The sequence below is a fragment of the Biomphalaria glabrata genome, chromosome 5 (assembly GCF_947242115.1).
Source record: "Biomphalaria glabrata chromosome 5, xgBioGlab47.1, whole genome shotgun sequence".
NCBI lineage: Eukaryota > Metazoa > Mollusca > Gastropoda > Planorbidae > Biomphalaria > Biomphalaria glabrata.
In genome coordinates this window covers 21,075,916-21,097,556 of record NC_074715.1, presented here as the reverse complement: position 1 = coordinate 21,097,556, position 21,641 = coordinate 21,075,916, and the positions used below count along the sequence as shown (strand labels likewise).

Sequence of the window (21,641 nt, the reverse complement as noted above, 5' to 3'; positions counted from 1 at the left end):
GATAAATGGAATGACCAGTCTCCTAAGAAAGAAGTTCTTCCCTTTGACAAAGTGTTACATTCTAAGTGGTCTTATAATGTAGAAGCACTAAACACACCAATAATAAATAACATTAATAACTGCCTGTTAAATCTTGCTTCTAGTTTACTACAGACATTGTATCATCTCCAATGTTTTAAATCCAAAAATAAAATAAAAATACATAGGGCCTATGTAGCACATACTCCATATGCTGTACAAATGACGGGAAAATTAGTAGTAAATTTTGTGTAACTTTCCTCAAAGGATTATCAAAACTGTTTGCACTGGTGTTATAAAAATATACACATTCACTATTTATAGTAAATAGTTTTAAAATGGTGTAGTGTTACGAACACGAAACAATATTTAAAGTTAAAAACAAAACAGTTCGCTTTTAGAAGATAAAAAGTTAATGTTGCAATAGAACTTTGCAAACATTTCTGGAAGCATGTCAAAAAACCACATGATTGTTGATTTCAACAGAAATTTAGTTTTAGCTTAAAATTAAATTCTTCAGTGTAACATTTAAATTCGTGTCTCCCCCTCCCCAGTGACTTTTCACTCCGCTTTTCCAATCCCCCCCCCCTTTCACATTGGTTTTCCTCTCGCCTTCACCCCCCCCCCATCACCGCCACCAACCCTCCCAACAACACACAAACCACATTCACCTTTTTCTTGTGTGTGGGGGAAGGAAAGGTGTGAGCAGAGGGAGAGAGAGAGATTGGAGAGGGAGAGAGAGATTGGAGAGGGAGAGAGAGAGAGAAGCGAGAGAGAAGGAATCTATTCCACTCAACACATCGACAGATGAAAATTTCCCTATGAGTTCTTGGAGATTCAGTCCGAGGGTTACAGTTAGATTAGTTTAGTGTAACCATGCCATCAGCTTTGGCTTTACTTTTTTGCCCAGGGAACTAAAGAAACAATCATACACATAACAAAAGCATTCATCGATTTGGATTTATCTCAGACCACAAGCTAGGTGAGTTTTATTGCTTGCCACGGGCCTCTTCATGTAACTGTTATTTAAAGTAATTGTTCGCTATTGTTGGGGTATTTTTTATGGTGAATGTTAATTAGAATAAAATCGATTTCTTCGCTTCACTTGGAATTATTGATACAAGTTTGCACTCATCTGGTTTTATTATGCATGCAGACAGTCTACAAGTGTTTGAAGATGGTGCAAGCAGGCTTATTTTAAAGACTTGCTGTTGTGGTTTTATTATGCTTGTAGATAGTCTACAAGTGTTTGAAGATGGTGCAAGCAGGCATATTTTAAAGACTTGCTGTTGTGGTTTTATTATGCTTGTAGATAGTCTACAAGTGTTTGAAGATGGTGCAAGCAGGCATATTTTAAAGACTTGCTGTTGTGGTTTTATTATGCTTGTAGATAGTCTACAAGTGTTTGAAGATGGTGCAAGCAGGCTTATTTTAAAGACTTGCTGTTGTGGTTTTATTATGCTTGTAAAATGTGTTTGAAGATGGTGCGAGCAGGCAACAACACTCAAATGTTTTCATGAAAAGACAAGTTGCCAACAGAGAGCTGCCTTAATAAAGCCTGTAGTTTACATTGAGATAACATGGCGTGGCCATTACATCTCCGGGAGGCAAAACTAGAACAGGAAACAAGGAGAGGAACACGCTGAAAAAACAAGTGAAAATATGTTCAGGAAATGTTCAAGCTATAGCCAGAGCTTCTCCCTTAACATCGAGCTTCAGATTTACTTTTTTGTTGCCCCTTATAAATGAAATGCCCAAGTAGTGCCTCTTGTCCTGTCACGTGTGAGTTCAGACAGTAGTGGAGTAATCTTCCCATATCAAATACTATTCAGAAAGTAGCCATACGGCAGGATAGGTTATGTAGTAGAAGATAGTTTGGCCCTATCACAGGCTAACTTATACATTACAGAATTAATTAATCTTCCCCTATCACAGATTACTTCGAATGGTTTTCAGGCTGCCTTAGTGGTATGCACTAGGCCTACTACTGGGGAGCCGACAAGATTCATAAGTGTGGGCTATTTATATCATACAGCACCACTGGATGGCTGTAATGCTGTACTTGTAGAATTGACTTTTTCTATTAAAAACAAAGGTACGTAATACATTACCTTCGGTCGCTTTTTTTTTTTTTTACCTTAGTCTGTTGGACCGTTGAGGCACCATGCTAGATTTGACGACCGTCCTTCTCCATTCCTCTCTGTCTTTTGACTTATTTAGAACCTCTTTCAATAGCAGCCCTGTCCATTCTTTTATGCTGTCTTCCCATCGCTTTCTCTTCTTCTTCTTTTTCCTGGTTCTGTTCCGTGATGGAAGGTCTTTGCGAGCCCGAATACCTTGGTCACTTTATCACGTTCAAATTCTATAGTTTAGTGATAGGGCAATGTCTCAGATGTGTCCATTATCAACTCTTTTGTTTCCACCTAAAAGTAAGAAGCACCACAATTTCTTACTTTATCTACAGAAGAGGTCACAGTTGAGATAATGAGACAACTGCTTGGTATTAACCTCCCCTTTTCCCCTTGTCTCACATTATATCAGTGCAAATTGAAGGGCATGCTTATTACGATATTTTTAAACCAAAAATATACTTAAAACTTCCATGGAAAATTGTATTTGAGCAGAGAAAGGTTTTTAAGATATCGAGCACCAAGTTGTGGTTTATGAGAACTTGAGAAGAACTCCACATCATTTCTGTCTGTAACGGATTGGTACAGTACATTGGAATGTGTATCAGAGGCCCGCAGATGTTTTTGCTGGATGGACAGTGACAAAAGAATCGCCCTTTTGTGGGGCTCCCATTAGGCACGAAGCATGAGGCTGGTGCTCCAATAGCCACCTCCTAAGGATGTTTAGTAACATAGTCTTGCCTTATAACATGATAGCTCATTTAGTAGACGGTCAGCCTATTTTATAACGAGAACATTTTATACGAGATTAACCTTTGCCAATAAAAAAAATCTACATTATGATAAGAGTTGTGGCAATGTTTCTAACTCTACACAATGAATCAGATCCAATTTACTCGTACAATCTTTACCACAAATACAGCCGTTGTATTCATCTAGAAGTTATCTTTAGTTTGTAAACTATGTCCCGCCCCAGCACTTATTGATAATCACTCATCTGCAGCTTGTTCTGTTCTCTTTTTTTTAATCGATGACTACAGGCTTGGCAAATAGCTTCAGTCTGAGGCAAATTACAATAAATTATGTAGCTTGTAACAAATAATAACATAGAAATACAAACATACCGCTTGGCTACAAAGACTCATACCGCTTGGCTACAAAGACTCATACTGCTTGGCTACAAAGACTCATACTGCTTGGCTACAAAGACTCATACTGCTTGGCTACAAAGACTCATACCGCTTGGCTACAAAGACTCATACCGCTTGGCTACAAAGACTCATACCGCTTGGCTACAAAGACTCATACCGCTTGGCTACAAAGACTCATACTGCTTGGCTACAAAGACTCATACTGCTTGGCTACAAAGACTCATACTGCTTGGCTACAAAGACTCATACCGCTTGGCTACAAAGACTCATACTGCTTGGCTACAAAGACTCATACCGCTTGGCTACAAAGACTCATACTGCTTGGCTACAAAGACTCATACTGCTTGGCTACAAAGACTCATACTGCTTGGCTACAAAGACTCATACTGCTTGGCTACAAAGACTCATACCACTTGGCTACAAAGACTCATACTGCTTACTACAAAGACTCATACCGCTTGGCTACAAAGACTCATACTGCTTGGCTACAAAGACTCATACTGCTTGGCTACAAAGACTCATACTGCTTGGCTACAAAGACTCATACTGCTTGGCTACAAAGACTCATACTGCTTGGCTACAAAGACTCATACTGCTTGGCTACAAAGACTCATACTGCTTGGCTACAAAGACTCATACTGCTTGGCTACAAAGACTCATACTGCTTGGCTACAAAGACTCATACTGCTTGGCTACAAAGACTCATACTGCTTGGCTACAAAGACTCATACTGCTTGGCTACAAAGACTCATACTGCTTGGCTACAAAGACTCATACTGCTTGGCTACAAAGACTCATACTGCTTGGCTACAAAGACTCATACTGCTTGGCTACAAAGACTCATACTGCTTGGCTACAAAGACTCATACTGCTTGGCTACAAAGACTCATACTGCTTGTGTACAAAGACTCATACTGCTTGGCTACAAAGACTCATACTGCTTGGCTACAAAGACTCATACTGCTTGGCTACAAAGACTCATACTGCTTGGCTACAAAGACTCATACTGCTTGGCTACAAAGACTCATACTGCTTGGCTACAAAGACTCATACTGCTTGGCTACAAAGACTCATACTGCTTGGCTACAAAGACTCATACTGCTTGGCTACAAAGACTCATACTGCTTGGCTACAAAGACTCATACTGCTTGGCTACAAAGACTCATACTGCTTGGCTACAAAGACTCATACTGCTTGGCTACAAAGACTCATACTGCTTGTGTATAAAGACTCATACTGCTTGTGTATAAAGACTCATACTGCTTGTGTATAAAGACTCATACTGCTTGTGTATAAAGACTCATACTGTTTGTGTATAAAGACTCATACTGCTTGTGTACAAAGACTCATACCGCTTGTGTATAAAGACTCATACTGCTTGTGTATAAAGACTCATACTGCTTGTGTACAAAGACTCATACTGCTTGGCTACAAAGACTCATACTGCTTGTGTATAAAGACTCATACTGCTTGTGTATAAAGACTCATACTGCTTGTGTATAAAGACTCATACTGCTTGTGTATAAAGACTCATACTGCTTGTGTATAAAGACTCATACTGCTTGTGTATAAAGACTCATACTGCTTGTGTATAAAGACTCATACTGCTTGTGTATAAAGACTCAACGACCAACCTGATTGTTTTGTCAATAATTAAAATATATTGATCTATGACATAATTTTAGCCAATTGTTATGGGAAAAAAAACTTCTGAACCGCTGTTCTGTTTGGCTGAGTGGTAAAGTGCTTGGCTTCCGAACCCATTGGCTCGATTCTCGTCGAAGACTGGGATTTTGATTTTCGGGCTATTTAGGACGCCCCCGAGTTCAGCCCACTCCCCCAAGCTCATGTGTCGCTGACATTAGTAAGGAAAGTAAAGTCAGTTGGCACCACCGTTAACCATCGGCCAGAGAAACTGATCATGTCTATATCTTCTGTCCCCTAAGATCGCAAGATTCAAGCACAAAGTGACTATCTGGATTACTTTGGTAAAACAAAGCTGAGTCCTGCTGTGACTACAAATAAAATAATGGTAAAAACAGATAACGCATGCATTAATTCATTCAAGATCTGTTGTTGTTGTTTTTTCATTAGTCTAGTCTTTCTGCTGGTAGTCTTTATAAAGCCCGAGAAAAGACAGACCAAAAAAAAAAACAACAACTAATTCTGTGAAGTCCTTTTTTTGTTTCGCTCTTTTCCCAGTTGAAACCCAATTCCCAAAGGTCCGTTTTCAACGTGAGCGCTTCCACTCCGTCAATTAGTGACACATTGAAACGGACATTGGGAGCCTCGCCTCATGAATTGGTAATGTACAGACTTACTGGCCCTTATGTTAGTAGCCTCTTGTGTGGCCAGTCTACAGTTTAGGAATATTTAATGATTGAGTAATTATTAGGTGCTGTTGGATTACAGTTCAGTTAATAGGAGCCTCTATTTTCTAAGAACAGTTTCTTGTGGGCTTGATTCATGGTAGAAAACAAAATAAAAAGAATGCTTGTGTTAGCGTGTAGATGACAGTAAATTCCCAGTCGCACTATATTACTTTTTTTTTACAAGGCTAACATTACTGACAACTCTTGTACACGTCATTTCTCTCACATCCCATTCTAGCATCAAGTCCATACTTTGTACAATTATTCACGGTCGATGACAACACAGGAATAAATAATTAATGAGTAATAAATAAATATACTTTTAAAAAAAGACAATACCTCCATTATAGAGCTTAAAATAAATAAAAATATATTTAGAAAAATTAATTAAAAAATAGTTTAGCTCAAACCGTGTATCGTACTCTTGATTTTGACACCGTCAGCTCCATGTACGAGCAACCCATTAGGCCAGCAGGCATTGTAGAATTGAGCAATTATTTATGGCTACTTACATTATTATATAGACATCTAGAACTAGATCTAGACTTTTGATTTACAATTCTTAAAATCTAGTCTAGATCTAGATCTACTTCTGATCTAGAATCTAGAAGTAATCTGTAGAATATTTCTGTAATACAAATAACAAACAAGTGTTTATGAAGGAAGGCATAGTATGAACTCCATTTATTACGTAAACACAAGCGGTGTTGCATTGATGCGCTAGTGTCCAAATGTAGCCTACAAATAATACCCACTTCTGACACCGTGTAGAATATGTGTGTTATACAAATAACAAAGTAGTGTTTATGGGGGGAGACATATCAGGAACTCCATCTATTACGTAAACACATGTGGTGTTGCACTGACGCGCTATTGTGCAAAAGTAAACATTATACCAATATGTTGCATAATCTCTATTAGATTTACAACTCAGTTATCGGTCGGTACACTACGGCATGTTTTTGTTTTTTTTTTTTGCTTCAATTTATAGCCAAATTTAAAGTTATTTTTTTTTTACTATGAAAAATTGTAACGGCCAAACTAGAGTGTTCCCTGTGTGGCCAACGAGCACCAGCCACAGGAGGAGGCACAAACCCCCCAGTGCAAAGCCCTCAACCCCCTGAATGACAAAAGTGGCCATCATCGAACCACGATGGACGAACTCTTTTCTCAGTGATATCCATCAACTGTTCAATTTCTAGGAAACTAGTTCGAGCCGTTTCAGAGATCAGCGTCCAGGTTCCTCCATGAAGTTGTGATTTAAATAAAAGTATTGTAAACAAAAATTAATCAACTAGTTAATTTAGTAATGGTAACTCTAGTTAATTTTGCTTTATATAGAAAATGGAGATTGTGTAGCATTGATTTAGTAGTAATTGTCTGGTTCTTTCCTTTATATATAACCTTTTTTTTAAATTATTTTTTCCATGTTTTGCATGTTTTAATTCCTAATATTACATTACACTCTCTTAGCGGAAGGGAAAAGTTGTTGGTCAAAAGTTAGACGCCTGGAAAGTCGAGAAACTGGCAACGAAGAGTCGTGCTGATAACGTTAATGTCATGGGATCGATTCACATTTTGGCAATTTTTTTTATTTCAATGACATTCAAATCCGATCCGATTTTATTTAAGAGCTAGAATGTCAGTTTTAGCTGCTAGAAATGATCCAGTGAAAAAACAAAAAACAAAAAAAAAATACATAGATCTTGTGTTTTTTTACACAAACTCTTTTTTTCACTACTAAAGTTGATCTGGTGACAGGTAAGTGCAGACGCATTAAGATTTAATCCTAAAAGCTTTTTACCCACAGGCTACGCCCGTTATTGATCATGAATGTCTCTCAGTTGTTATTCCTTTTGTCCCCCCCCCCCTTTTTTTTTCTCTCTCTCTCTCTGTCTCTCTTTTATCTCTGCTTATTTTATGATAGCCCCGAGGAAATGATTGTGACCTATACCTGAGAGATGAATTGTTCGTTTATTTCTGTCTCCAAAGTAATGACATCTTTATTAGCTGCAGATCTGCACGTACCGTTTCAATGCATAGTGCGCTGGCAATGTCAATTGTAGGTACATCCGAGTTGATAATGACTACTTTTGTCATCCAAGACCTCCCTGGGCCCTGTTTCAAACAGCACATGCTAGTGGAGCTGGAGCCTATGTCAATTGTCGTTTCTTTTTAACTTTGTCGATTTTATGCTGCCGTAGTTTGTTTTGTGTGTCCCCAACGAGTATCGCTCCAGTATTTGCCTTTACACTATTGCGATACGGTACTCTGTGGTTTATACATTAATTTGGTTGAAAAGGGAAACAAATTGTAAACATTTGGACTCTCCAGCCAGCTTTCCCTCACACTACGTATTTGAGCTAAGGACTTGTACGTACTGTCTCTCACAGTTCCCATTCTTTAGGTATTTACATTGATTGTTGTTGTTTTTTTTTTCCCTACACTAATAGTTTTGTATGATAGGATATCGATGAAATCGACTTCTAAGGATCGAAGGCTAATCAATGCAATGTGGCAAGTGTTCGCTGCAACAATCTATGCCATGAACACATACTTCATTAAAGATGATGCAATAGAAAAACATATTAACAGCAACATTATAGGATCGATGCCCCAGTAACATTAACACACATATTGACACTTAATCGACGAACAATGGAGTCAAACATTAGCCAGACTTAATATCTAGTTAGCTTTTAACATCTAGGCAAACGTGTTCATTTTGACGTCGTAGTTTGTTTTAACAGTGTGTTTATGAATTCATTTACACTGTGCTTTTAGCTACTGAATGTTTAGCAACAAAGGCTACTTAGCTACATATAATGTTAACTACAGATAATGTTATCTGCAAATGTTAGCCACACATAATTACAAGTATTGTTAGCTACACTATATTTGTTTTTGTTTACATCAACCGGATGTTCCGACAGATTTGAAAATAATTACATCGTAGTCCGAACCTCCCACAGGGCGGCCGGTAATGGCACAGGGCAAGGTTCAAACCCGGGACCATCTAGAGCAGGGGTTCTCAACCTGTGGTTCGCGACCCCTTCCGGGGTCAAATGACGATGTTCGCCGAAGGGGTCGCCTAAATATATTTTTTGTCTAAAAAAAAGTGACGTTGTACACAATTTTCATGCTTAGCTACTATTTCATTTTAACTCTAATTGTTATTTGAGAATAGATGTTGCAAACAACTAAATCAGAATCATTCCAAACTTTGAATTGCCACAGCATTCGTATTTGTAACAGTTTAAATTAGTGTACATCAAACAGTATTGGAAATGTGAACTTGGTCAAGTAAGCACAAACTTGACTGCTGGCCAATACAATAAACGAAATATAGCGTTCATCGAATGGTTGAAACTTCTGATTTGGTGGCCCTCAGAATGTCTAAAGCTATGAAACCTCACGTCACAACTGAGGACTTGCTGTTGCCAGCGGCCAAATACATTGTTTTAATAATGATTGGAGCCGAAGTTGTTGCATCTACTAAATTTAGCTCAATCTCAGAATCGAATGACATAATAACTGACAAGTTGGAGATTTATTGATCAGATAGTCCTAAAAATTATATAATTATGCCTTTGGGCCCGTCTGGGGCATAGGGGCTACTAACTTCCTTCGGGCGTATTCGTTCAGATCTTGAAATAATTGCTCTAAACTTTCTGATCCGATGAAACAGAAGTAACATTAACCTTTACAATCACATTGATATTTGTCCCTGGCGCAACACTTTTGTACCAGTGTAGTATACAGTTGGCTTAACCGTTTGTTAACAATCACCGTCATGATTTCAAATTGCCACATGTATAAAAGATGAATATGGTGATCACGTGATATAAAAGTAAATAAATACAGGTAATAAATGTGACATTTATTTTTGTAGTTTGGTTACTAGCTGAAATATGTAGTGTTTCGTGATAAAACTACTAAGACTACTATAACAATTGACCTCGGTTGAGGACTACTATAACAATTGACCTCGGTTGAGGACTACTATAACAATTGACCTCGGTTGAGGACTACTATAACAATTGACCTCGGTTGAGGACTACTATAACAATTGACCTCGGTTGAGGACTACTATAACAATTGACCTCGGTTGAGGACTACTATAACAATTGACCTCGGTTGAGGACTACTATAACAATTGACCTCGGTTGAGGACTACTATAACAATTGACCTCGGTTGAGGACTACTATAACAATTGACCTCGGTTGAGGACTACTATAATGTTTGGCCTCAGTGGTATACGCTTCGGACTGTCGTCACGATGCTCTGAATGTCCTCCCTGCTTGCCCTGAGGGAGGGACTATGTTCATTTCTATTGCTATATAAACATTTGAAACATACACAACAAAAGAAACATAAACGAAGAGGTCATTGTGATTGTAGCTGTTGCAAACCAGATCTGTACATGGCATCCAATAGAACTAAGGCAGTACTTCACTTTGTACCCTCTCGATTCCTACGTTTCAAAGTAGATTTTAGCTTTTTTTTCAGGAATAAAAATAGCTGAGTTTTGTTTCTTTATTTCATTGGCTGTCACATTACTTCCATTATAAAAATAGGTTTAAATTGTCTCTTTCATTACCCCCCTTGGCCACAATTTCCAACGCATTCCCAAGACCAAATGGCAACACTAGACCAGGCTCACGAAGGAAATCAAATTAATAGGAAATCGAAGATTTTTTTTCCTCTAGTCAATAAAGCCAAGATACTTCACAGTTCACACTGAGTTCGCTCTAGTAGAATATAATAGACTCCGAGACTGCCCGGTTAAATAAGTTGGTCATTGAAAACTTCACTGTACATGTGAATTACACTTCGAGATTTTGCTTTTCCAATCGTATTTAATATAAAATAATAAAACGAACTCTATACCAAGTAGAAAGTCTTCTAGAATCAGTATAGTGGTGAAATGTGCTGCTTCTTTTATTCTGTCATTGGCGACATAGTGTCACTGTGTCTCGATCTAGCCACCGGAAATGAAAAGCTTTAGGGCGAGGGAGTGAGGTCGACGTGTTGCGCAAATCCTCTTCGCTTTAATCCAAATCGTAGCGCAAGTCATTCCCCATTTGTGTCTGTCATTTATATCGTTTGTTATTTGATTATTTAAAATGTCCTTTATATTGGTACTCTTTGTGTCTATGGTATGGGAAACATAAAATTAAAATGTTATTTAACTTTAGTTAGGCCAATATTACCATATGCATTTTCTGTTTGGGATCCCTCAACTCAAGAAAACAAAGAAACTAGAGCACGTACAAAATAGAGCAGTGAATATTCACATTTGATTAAAGTAACACCATTTACTAAACTTAGAGACACTTCAGGACAGAGAATAAAAATTAAAGTAGCTTTAATATATATATATATATATATATATATATATATATATATATATATATATATATATATATATATATATATATATATGACTTCTTTAAGTGTCACTCCACTCAATTCATCTCCATTGGGTCGTTGATGCATGGTCTCTAAAACAATAAGTCGACTGGAGCTCAATCAACAGCTCAAAATGGATTGTGTTCATATAACAGTTCAAGGGGGTAGGGTTCTACTCTATGCGTGTACGGGAAATGTTTTCAGTGTCATGCCTTGTGTGATCTGTCAGGAAAGAGTTATCTCCTTTTGGTTATATTCTTTAGCCTAGCAGTCAGAGCAATGTTTGGTTCATGAAAATTGTAGCCTTCATTTAGGTATCCTAATCAAGTAGATGACTGGAGAGCTGATATATAGATCAGGAAAGAGCAGGGTTTGACGAGTGCGGAGGTTAATGTGGTAGTCAAATTTCTTTCACTAACTTTAGATATTTAAATGTTAATACTAAACGTTTATTTCTCTCACTTTTTTACTTCTGGTATTCTTGAATTGAAAGTCCAATGACTATTTGATTTATTTCACAGGCTCTGATCTCCTTGTTCTTGTTTGATCCCTACAAGCACCACCTTGTACACCAGTGGTTGCAAACTTTTCCCTTAACGGAATAGGGGCCTACTTCTCACATTCTGAGTATTTAGCGGAACACTTTGCATAGTTGTTTTTTTTTTAGAGAAATTACTTCACGTGTAGGCCTACTAGTTAATTTTCCAGTAGTTCGTGGAACATCTCTTCAGGCCTCGCGGAACACCGTTTGGGAAACACTGATGTACAGTAAACATTTCACTCATGCTAGACAATTGCTAGACTATTGCTAGACTCTTTGAAGCAAAAAAAACAACAACAACAGCTTGCGCTTGTGTACAAACTATTTTAACAACCTGTAGTCTTCAACCTTGGGGGAACTTTCCAGAAAACAATTTATTTCTTAGAGAAAACAAAAATGAAAGGGCGTTTAAATAGATTGTATATTATTATGTCCCCTGAGTCCCCTAGCAATGTGTCTGGGAATGAAGTAAGTCACCGCAATGTGCCCAAAGGTCAACTATTCAAAGTGAGACCAGAATCTTTTTTGTTTCGGACCTCTTTAATAACTGGCATAGAAATGACAAATACTAAGTCAACAGGGAAGGTTGATCGATGACACCGGTGTTGGTTTTTCCAATCATCAGTCAACCAACAGTCACAGGTCGATATCGAACTGCGACCACTGGCAACTCAAGAGAGTTTCTAAAATTAATGGCGCTATTGGCTTCGTAATACATCATCAAATATAATTAACCTTATGATTTTTAGCGGCCCCCAAAAGGGGAAAAGACGCTATTAGTTTTGTGCGAAATGTCTGTCCTTCTGTCCGTCTGTCCGTCCGTCCCGTTTAGATCTCGTAAACTAGTAGTGATATTGAAAATCCGACTTCACAATATTTTAGACCATTCAAAGTTCTGATGCAACGGCTACTTTTTTTTTTCCTGAAAGCGAAAATTCTAATTTTTAAAAATCAATTATGCAAGAAGTTTTTTTATAAGATAAGAAAAAGCTAATTAGTATGCATTATATGTTAGACCTAATTTAAGATGAATAGTAATCTTATAAACATCATTTTCGTGAACATTTTTTTATCTAGCGGAAATTTTTTTTTTTTTTTTTTTTTTGAGAATTCGAAAATGAGATTGAGCCTTTTCAAAGAAATTAACTTATTTAGTTCGAACCGAGGGTCCCGGGTTCGAATCCTGGTGAAGACTGGGATTTTCAACTTCTGAGTCTACCCAGCTCTAATGGGTACCTGACATTAGTTGGGGAAAAGCAAAGGCGGTTGGTCGTTGTGCTGGCTACATGACACCCTCGTTAACCGTAGGCCACAACGACAGAGGAACTTTACATCATCTGCCCTATAGACCACAAACTAGTTAGGCCAGGTTCACATCTAACTTTACATTCACTTTCACGTATCCTTTGATCTGCGGGACGGTTGGGACACTACACAAGATCTGTTAACCTTCTTTCTCCATTCTTATCTCTCATTTGTCTTTGATATAATTTCATTCGGATGTTCTTTCTGAAAATATTGAAGCCTACCTAGGTGGACCACTGGTCGTGCGGTTTGCGCGCTGGACTGTCGTTTTGATTTATCGACGATCGAAGGTTCAAACCCTGCCTGCTCCCATCCCCCGTCGTCCTGCGGGAGGTTTGGACTAGGAAGTAAACTATCTTCAACTCTGAAGGATTATCCGAATTATGTTAAACATTTTACTTCGGGGGTCGATTTTGAGTTTGTGTTTCCACTCAAACTGTCTTTTGTAACCTTGTTTATTTTTAATTTGAATTCCCAATTAAACGTTCGTGATATTGTATTTAAGAATACCGAAAGACTGTTACATAGAAAGAGTATATCTACCTCATAAATCATCAATATTAAATAATGACAAAGGTTATATTAACACACTCCACAAGTCTATCTGGTAACACACTCCACAGGTATATCTGGTAACACACTCCACAGGTCTATCTGGTAACACAATCCACAGGTCTATCTGGTAACTTACACCACAGGTCTATCTGGTAACACACTCCACAGGTCTATCTGGTAACACACTCCACAGGTCTATCTGGTAACACACTCCACAGGTCTATCTGGTAACACACTCCACAGGTCTATCTGGTAACACACTCCACAGGTCTGTCTGGTAACACACTCCACAGGTCTATCTGGTAACACACTCCACAGGTCTTTCTGGTAACACACTCCACAGGTCTATCTGGTAACACACTCCACAGGTCTATCTGGTAACACACTCCACAGGTCTATCTGGTAACACACTCCACGGGTCTTTCTGGTAACACACTCCACAGGTCTATCTGGTAACACACTCCACAGGTCTATCTGGTAACACACTCCACAGGTCTATCTGGTAACACACTCCACAGGTCTATCTGGTAACACACTCTACAGGTCTATCTGGTACTCATTTGTTCAGTTCAGATTTCATTTAATTATTCATAATCGATGACAAAACAGGAATCAATAAAAAAAATTAATTAGTGGTTATTAATTAATTTTTGTTTTATATAAAAAGGGAGTTAAACCTTTCAGTATTGAAATATATACTAATGATTTTTTTCGGATCTTTCCCTTGGGCTTTGTCTGTGAACAGGTATTTTATAATACAATACTGTGTTTGTTTTTGAAATTGTTATTTTTGTTACTCATAGATCATGGTGCCATTAGTCTCCCTTTTTTTTTTAAATGGACGTATTCGGTAAAATATTAGCAGTTCGTACAATCGAAGAAAAAAACCAACTAACTAATAGTTCTGAAATGGTGTAGGCCTACATTTATGTAAAGGAAAAGACGAATTACACGATAATTTTAGAAAGAAAACGATTTTGGTTCAGAAGGTCAAGAATAGCCGTTCTTAAAAGACGGACGGACGGACAAACAATATAAAACTAATAGCGCTTTTTTTTAATATTAATCTAGTTTTTCATTGACAAAGCAATAAATTAGGGAGTTAATACCGAGTACTTTACGTCTAGAAATAAAATAATACTAAGTCTTCTTTCTGTAAAGAATTGAAGCAGAAAGTACAATACTAAATAGAGTGACGAACTACACACACAAACGGAGTAATGTCAAGTGGAAGCTTAGTACTTCATAGCTATCAGGTCAAACAAAAAGAATTGTACTTTCTGTTGGAGCGGAAGCTGCACTCTATGGCTCAGTCACTTCGCAACTCAAGAGGCACTAAAAGATTTGATTGGCTGAGAACGTGCTGTGTAGAGACCTCTAGCGGCTCATCTCGTGACAGTCGTGCAGAACTGAACACGGACTTCATTTCCTGGCTTGTCGCAGACGTCTGGGAGAAACAAAAAAAAGGTTGGATAAGGGCTTGAACGGGAGATGACATACGACAAAATAGCCAGACGAGAATTGTGCCTGGTGTGTAAATAAAGAGCTTAATGAATACTGCTATTTATAGTCCAATTAGGTTTCATTAAATCAAATAGTTCTATTTAGCACGAAATTGAGAGGGACAGAGGAAGAAGGAGAGATGGAGACAGAGAGAGACAAAGAGAAAGACAAAGAGAGAGAGAGAGAAAAAGCGACAGAGAAAGACAGAGATTATGATTAGCAGAGATTATGATTAGCTTACTATTTAATATGTAGTCTACATGTGCACACACAGCTCCATTCGATTGTAAGCTATCAGCTTCCCTTTATTTGCTATTGAAAATGTGCATTGACTCTTTTCTCTTAAAGATTCGTGTGAAGGGGGGGGGTACAATTAGTCTAAAAACAAGATAAGGAGCTCAGTTTTATCAAGCATTACATTTATGTTAGATATACGCTGATGTGCTTCTCACGAGTATTCCCACAGACTATTGAGATCTTTTTTTTTTATGTTTATATGGAGGCGCAGAAACAAATTAGTGTTTTTTTTTTTTAATAAGTCCTCTATTCCGCTTGCAAATTCATGGGTGGAACCTGGGCGAACACGTTTCTCTTCTATGACCATTTGTGCTCCTCTAGAAATTCGACTGTTTACTAGCTAATTAACTACACTGGGAAAACTCTAGTTTGGTCGTTATAACTTTTCAAAGTATAATTTTTTTAAAATAATTTTACTATGAAAATCAATTAAAAACAGGTCGCGCCCCCTAAAGTTTAAGAAACGATCTCTAAAATAACTCACTCATTTAAGAATATTTTTGCTTTAAAGTGCAAGAGACATTGAATTTCATCAGTTATTCTCCTCTGTCTTGCACGCTTCAAGACGCGTTTAATAATACATTTGCCCCACCCTTTTTTTTCATCTATGTCTGGCCACATTAAGAACAGAAAAGACTAATTCTGTTCTAGACTTTTGTCCTATCACATGGACAACCAGCTAATTCTGTTCTAGACTATTGTTCTATCAGATGGACAACCAGCTAATTCTGTTCTAGACTATTGTTCTATCACATGGACAACCAGCTTATTCTGTTCTAGACTATTGTTCTATCAGATGGACAACCAGCTAATTCTGTTCTAGACTATTGTTCTATCACATGGACAACCAGCTAATTCTGTTCTAGACTATTGTTCTATCAGATGGACAACCAGCTAATTCTGTTCTAGACTATTGTTCTATCAGATGGACAACCAGCTAATTCTGTTCTAGACTATTGTTCTATCAGATGGACAACCAGCTAATTCTGTTCTAGACTATTGTTCTATCAGATGGACAACCAGCTTATTCTGTTCTAGACTTTTGTCCTATCATGAATAGTTTCATTTTCTATTAAAATGTCCTAACCTTGAATTGTTTCAATAGTTTTTTTTCTTTCTCGAAGAAGGCAGACAAAAGTTTACAGTTAATGTATTTGTTTGTTAATTACATTGTTATTCCATCATGTTTGTAAAGTGTGAAACAGCTGTCGTAGAGGGTATGACAATAAAAGAAACGGAACTTACAATTCAGAAGTATCACTAGTGAAATCTTAAGAATTTACAAGAACATTAGTGGATCAATTAAGTCATTCCACTATTATTTCTTGTTTATACGAAATTCTGACCTACATAAACTGTTGTCTACTGTGCGCCGATTCTATTGAAATTATTGTGTGCTCCAAACGAAAGAGAAGATCTGGAAGTGGATCAAATGTGCACTCCAAGTAACAGAGAGCTTATCAGCACCGTCCTTTCTTTTCTAGACCGGAGACACCAACACGCTGGCTAGTTAGAGTTGTTCCGCCATGACGCCTTTGAAAATATCCAAAAGGTTCATATGCATAAATTATCTCATCACTCATGCACTTTGTTTATGTATTCAGTGTATTTAAAATGTTGGAGAATGTGAAATCTTCTAAAAAATAGTGGATCACAATAATAGAAACAAACGAAGATGTAGCCATTGTTGATACTCGTTGCACCAAGTCACATGACTTAGCTAAAAATAGTTCAGAGCTACCTAACAATCCGACTGAAGCACATTTGTATTTAGGGTAAAGTCTTTTCAACACGTTACACAGTGCAACATTAGTTCGTTAACTTAAATAATGACAATGTGATTCAAAGTTTCAAATGCTTTCAACGTATTATATGTCCATTTTCAGTGCTGTCCAGCAGTCATGAGAATGTCATGAACTTCTCTACAGAGCCGCCTCAACCTGTCCAACTTCTTTCCGCGCTTTACCCCCCCAGCTGTGAAAGGGCGGTCACCAGTGTCCAGACCAACGTCCATCTGAATAATAAAAGTCGGAGACCCATTCACGATGAGGAGTCGGATTTTGGGGCCCTGGTGTACATTGTGGTGGTACTGGTCTTTTACTCAGCAGGTCAGTGCAGACATGAAAGATAAGATTGCAAGAAACGTTTGAGGATGGAGGACAGACTCCTTGATACATAGACATTTTCACCATAATCTTAACCATAATCATAATCTTAATCTCAACAACTCTAAGTGGAACTTCACTGTGTACAACTAGATAAAGGAAAACATAAAGAAAAGTTTTTTTAGAAATAGAGCTTATATTAAGTCTAATTGCATTAATTAGTTTGGATCAGTCATGTAATTTTATGCACCATTGACCTAGATATGATAAATCTGTGTGATTGGAAATATTTTTAGAAAAGGATTTTTATATTCTCTTTTTATATGTTACACATATGTTTTAACTTTTTAAGCTCACAACTCGGAAGGACGCTAACTTTTGAAATAGCAACTTTTATTAATATTCCACATTAAATCTTATCTTATAAAATACAGAAGTTACTTCATAAATGAAGATGATTACTTTCTAAATGTATAACTTATATAGAGTGAATAACTCCAACCAATATATAGGCTACATAATATAGAAGGCTTATCTTCAAGTCCGAAGATTAATGAGGAATGCAATATTTCCCTTGGCTACGCAGCCCCAGCTGTGACCTACATATTTTGCCAAATACAATGCAAGCATAACCATTGTCCGCAGGTGGTCGATTAAGATTTCCTTTTGCCGTCTGCGCCTGTCCTTGGTAGCAGATTTTCTGTTGGTATTCACTTTTGTTGCTGTCCTGCAGTGAGCGGACAGTCCAGCAGGCGACTTTTAGAGGTATCTTTTTTAATCTACTCTGTTGCGACTAGTCATTTGTGGGCTAGTTATATAAAATACTGCATTGCCTCCAGCCTGCGCAAAGAGTGGTAGTGGTCTGCGCGAGCCAATAATCACTTTAAAAAAAACTCCAACAAATAGAACTCTGCTATTAACAATGCTAAAAATGTTTTATTGGTCAGACTTTGAAACATAGATTCATTGTTATGATAATCTCTTTATAACTGCTATTCATCTGGTGCAGGTGTGATGGTGATGATAGTTCGATACCTGAAGACAGAGAAGAAAGAGCTCGAAGAAGAGGCTGCACTGGAGAACTTCTTCAAGTGCATGCCCGACAAGAAGCAGGAGCAGGAGCACCGGGTCAACAGGGTGGCCATCCACGCCTTCCACACTCTCACGTCCATCTCTTACGATGAGGAGGAGTTCGAAGACAGGGACACAGCAACCGAGGAGCCATCGCCAGTACCCTCGGCGAGAAAGGCTTCCAGCAAACTGGCGCTCGCGCTGTTGTCTGACGACGTCACACAGCATCCGATCACGTGATTGGTGGAGCGTCTATGATGAGCCAATCAAATGAGCTTGTCGTAGATTATTATTAATAATATTCATGTGTAAAACGTTTTTCTGAAGAACATGAGTTGTGGGAATTGAGGAAACCCAAATGTAAGTCAAAGGAGCTAGGTGTATGCATGTTACATGGAAATGGGATTTGTTTTTTAAAATAATGTAAATAATGTAAACCAATTTTAAACACCATTTTACATCTTGTGTTAAATCTACCTAGTGGGATCCGTAACCGTGTTACAGACAGGATGAGCAACCATAACATTTTGCTATTTTTAAGCTTTTCTATGATTTGAGATATTTCCTATGGAACTTACTGACTGTATTACTGAAAAGGATCATTAGTACACTGAACTATATTTTTGAAATTTGTTAACATCTAGGCATTTTAAATTATATAATTTTTTTTTTTTTTTTAGAAATATGAAAGTGTTTTCTTTGTTCATCGATGAATCTCAATAAAATGTATTTTATACAGAATTAGCATAACACTGTAACACACACACACACACACACATATATATATATATACACACACAAACACACACTTGCTAAACAAAGTCCTAGATCACGAGATCTTTTTATTTCGAGAGAGACCATTGGCACTTATATAAAAGCCTCATCAGTATTTGAAGCTCCATTTATAGTTAAATTTCTGAAGAAATTATTAAAATACTTTTAGGGCAGAAGAAGATTAATTTCCCAGGTTCTAATTTAATTGGGGATTTTTACGCATTTCCCCCAATCCTAAAACCTCTCCCTTGTAAGACTGTTAAACGTCACATGTGTATGACTCGTTTGTCACATGTGTTGACTCGTAAAGAAAGTTCGCAGTACAAAGTTTCTGTATTTAAAAAAAAAATAATTTTTAAACATTTTAATAAGTGTAGACTACCAGGTTATGTGAGTCAGCTACAATTTGGACATTTCTATCCAAATCTACTAGATATCCTATTTTCTTTACTTTAATCAAATCAAAACAAATCACTTTTGTTTTTGTTCTTTTTTAAATTAAAATAAACAAAAGATTTTTTTATTAAATAATTTTTAACCTGCAGCAATGGTGTGAAAATAAGGGAAGCAATAAATACAATAACAATTACGTTTGTGAACTACTTTATTTTCGAGTGTCCTCCCCTGACATCTTCAGCCTAAAAATATCTGCCGATTTTACGAAACTATATTCCGCAGAACTCTAGTGTACCGTGTGTCCGAAGAGGTGTTCCGTGTGTCCTGAAAAAGTGTTCCGTTTCTCCTGAATAGGTGTTCCGTTTCTCCTGAATAGGTATTCCGTGTTTCCTGAATAAGTATTTCGCGTGTCCTGTATAGGTGTTGTGTGTGTGCTGAATAAGTGTTCTTCTAAAATATAATGTAATTAACTAAACAGTTGTTCTGCAGATTACCCAGTTATTGCACAGACTGATATCCTTTAATGTGCGGGAAACATGTTTCATTTTTCACATTACACTTTTTAAAAAGTACTTGATTTTTTTGTTTCCATTTTGAACACTGCAGACCAGCAGACGGACATTTTCTAAGCTCTTCAGTTTGTAGCACAAAATAATGCCAATAAGGAGGAAAGAATTAGCTTTCACCTTTTTACTTTAAACTTATTTAAAAACAATAAGGCGAATAACTAGCGTTACTATAGGGATACTGTTAGGGCAGGGTTAGGAATTAGTTATTTGTTATGTAAATAAGGGAAGATTTGACTTAGACGTAGTTTTGTGAACGTAGAGATTTATCTTGACGACATTCGACGGTTCCCTTCGTTATTATTAAACGTCTTGTTCGACATTCACTATCAGCGTCGACTAATATTGATGGCTTTTCGCCTGTGTAATTGGATGTCGTTATGTGTGTGTTACCTTCGTTTGACTGATCTGCATAGCGCGGAAGCGCCTTACAACACGAAGATCAACTACCATTCCATTGAGATAGTGTGAAAATTTAAGTTCAATTCTTTTTTTTTTAAAGTAGTTGGCAGGGAATCTTAATTAGCATCCTTGACATTGACATTGTTTGGCTGACCATGGGAAATCTCCAATAATGTACATATGTTTTGTTTGAATGCATAGAACGGAGAATCGAAATTTCGATACACTGAGATATTGATTTTAGACTTTCTATAAACTTTCTGGAGCGAGGGCAGCGGGTTATTTAAAAACAATTAAACTTGGAGAGAAAAAAACGAGGACATTTATATGTGAGTGACATTTGTATATGAGAGACATTTATATGTGAGTGACATTTATAATTGAATCAATGCTTCTAAAACTTCCCTATTTATGTATCAGATCGCTTATCCATGTCTCCTTCACAAACTTAACAAGATAGAACTGTTCCATAACTGTTCCATAACTGTTCCATAACTGTTCCATAACTGTTCCATAACAATAAATATTTGATTCTGGAATTGTTTACATTCTCTTTATACATCTAGCTAGCCATTTGTATGGATTTATTTCATGATCACAAGTGAGTTATTATATTTTCTATCAGGTTCTATCTACTTTTAATTTTAATCTATAATTATCTTAATTACTATTTATTGTTATTATTATTGTACTGTTTAAAGTTATATTCATGCACTTCACTATTAAACTATGTTCACGCTCTCACTTTTGACTTTATGTAATCATCAACATTGGTCAAAGATTCTTTTATCTCTGCAGTTGTAATAAAAAAAGGAAAGCGCATTCATTAAAAAAAGTTTATTGTTTTGGCAATATAATGCAAATGAATTGCATTGACAGTTAACTCGTTACAGCGGGTGGCATCTGAAAAAGTTGAGTTGAGTGACTCAAGGCATGTGACAATGTGAGCCACTAGAAATGAGGTTAAATGTTGCAAGAATTCAGCGCTAAACCCAACTGAAGTGAACTAGCAGAAGAAAATCTACAGATGAGAGTCATCAAAA

The 21,641-nt window shown here is 37.1% G+C and overlaps 1 protein-coding gene across 2 annotated transcripts; it reads left to right on the top strand.

Moving 5' to 3' along the window:
• Nucleotides 1-738: 738 nt before the first annotated feature.
• Nucleotides 739-21,342, top strand: LOC129926448 (uncharacterized). 2 transcript variants are annotated; one of them, XM_056030550.1, is made up of 3 exons: nucleotides 739-1,000; nucleotides 17,171-17,392; nucleotides 18,399-21,342. In XM_056030550.1, exons 2-3 carry the CDS (start codon nucleotides 17,197-17,199, stop codon nucleotides 18,698-18,700), a joined length of 498 nt encoding a protein of 165 aa, XP_055886525.1. In that variant the 5' UTR covers nucleotides 739-1,000; nucleotides 17,171-17,196; the 3' UTR covers nucleotides 18,701-21,342. The 2 variants fall into 2 exon arrangements, with proteins under 2 accessions (XP_055886525.1, XP_055886526.1); XM_056030551.1 differs by lacking the exon at nucleotides 739-1,000 and adding an exon at nucleotides 9,341-9,534.
• The last annotated feature ends 299 nt before the right edge of the window (nucleotides 21,343-21,641 follow it).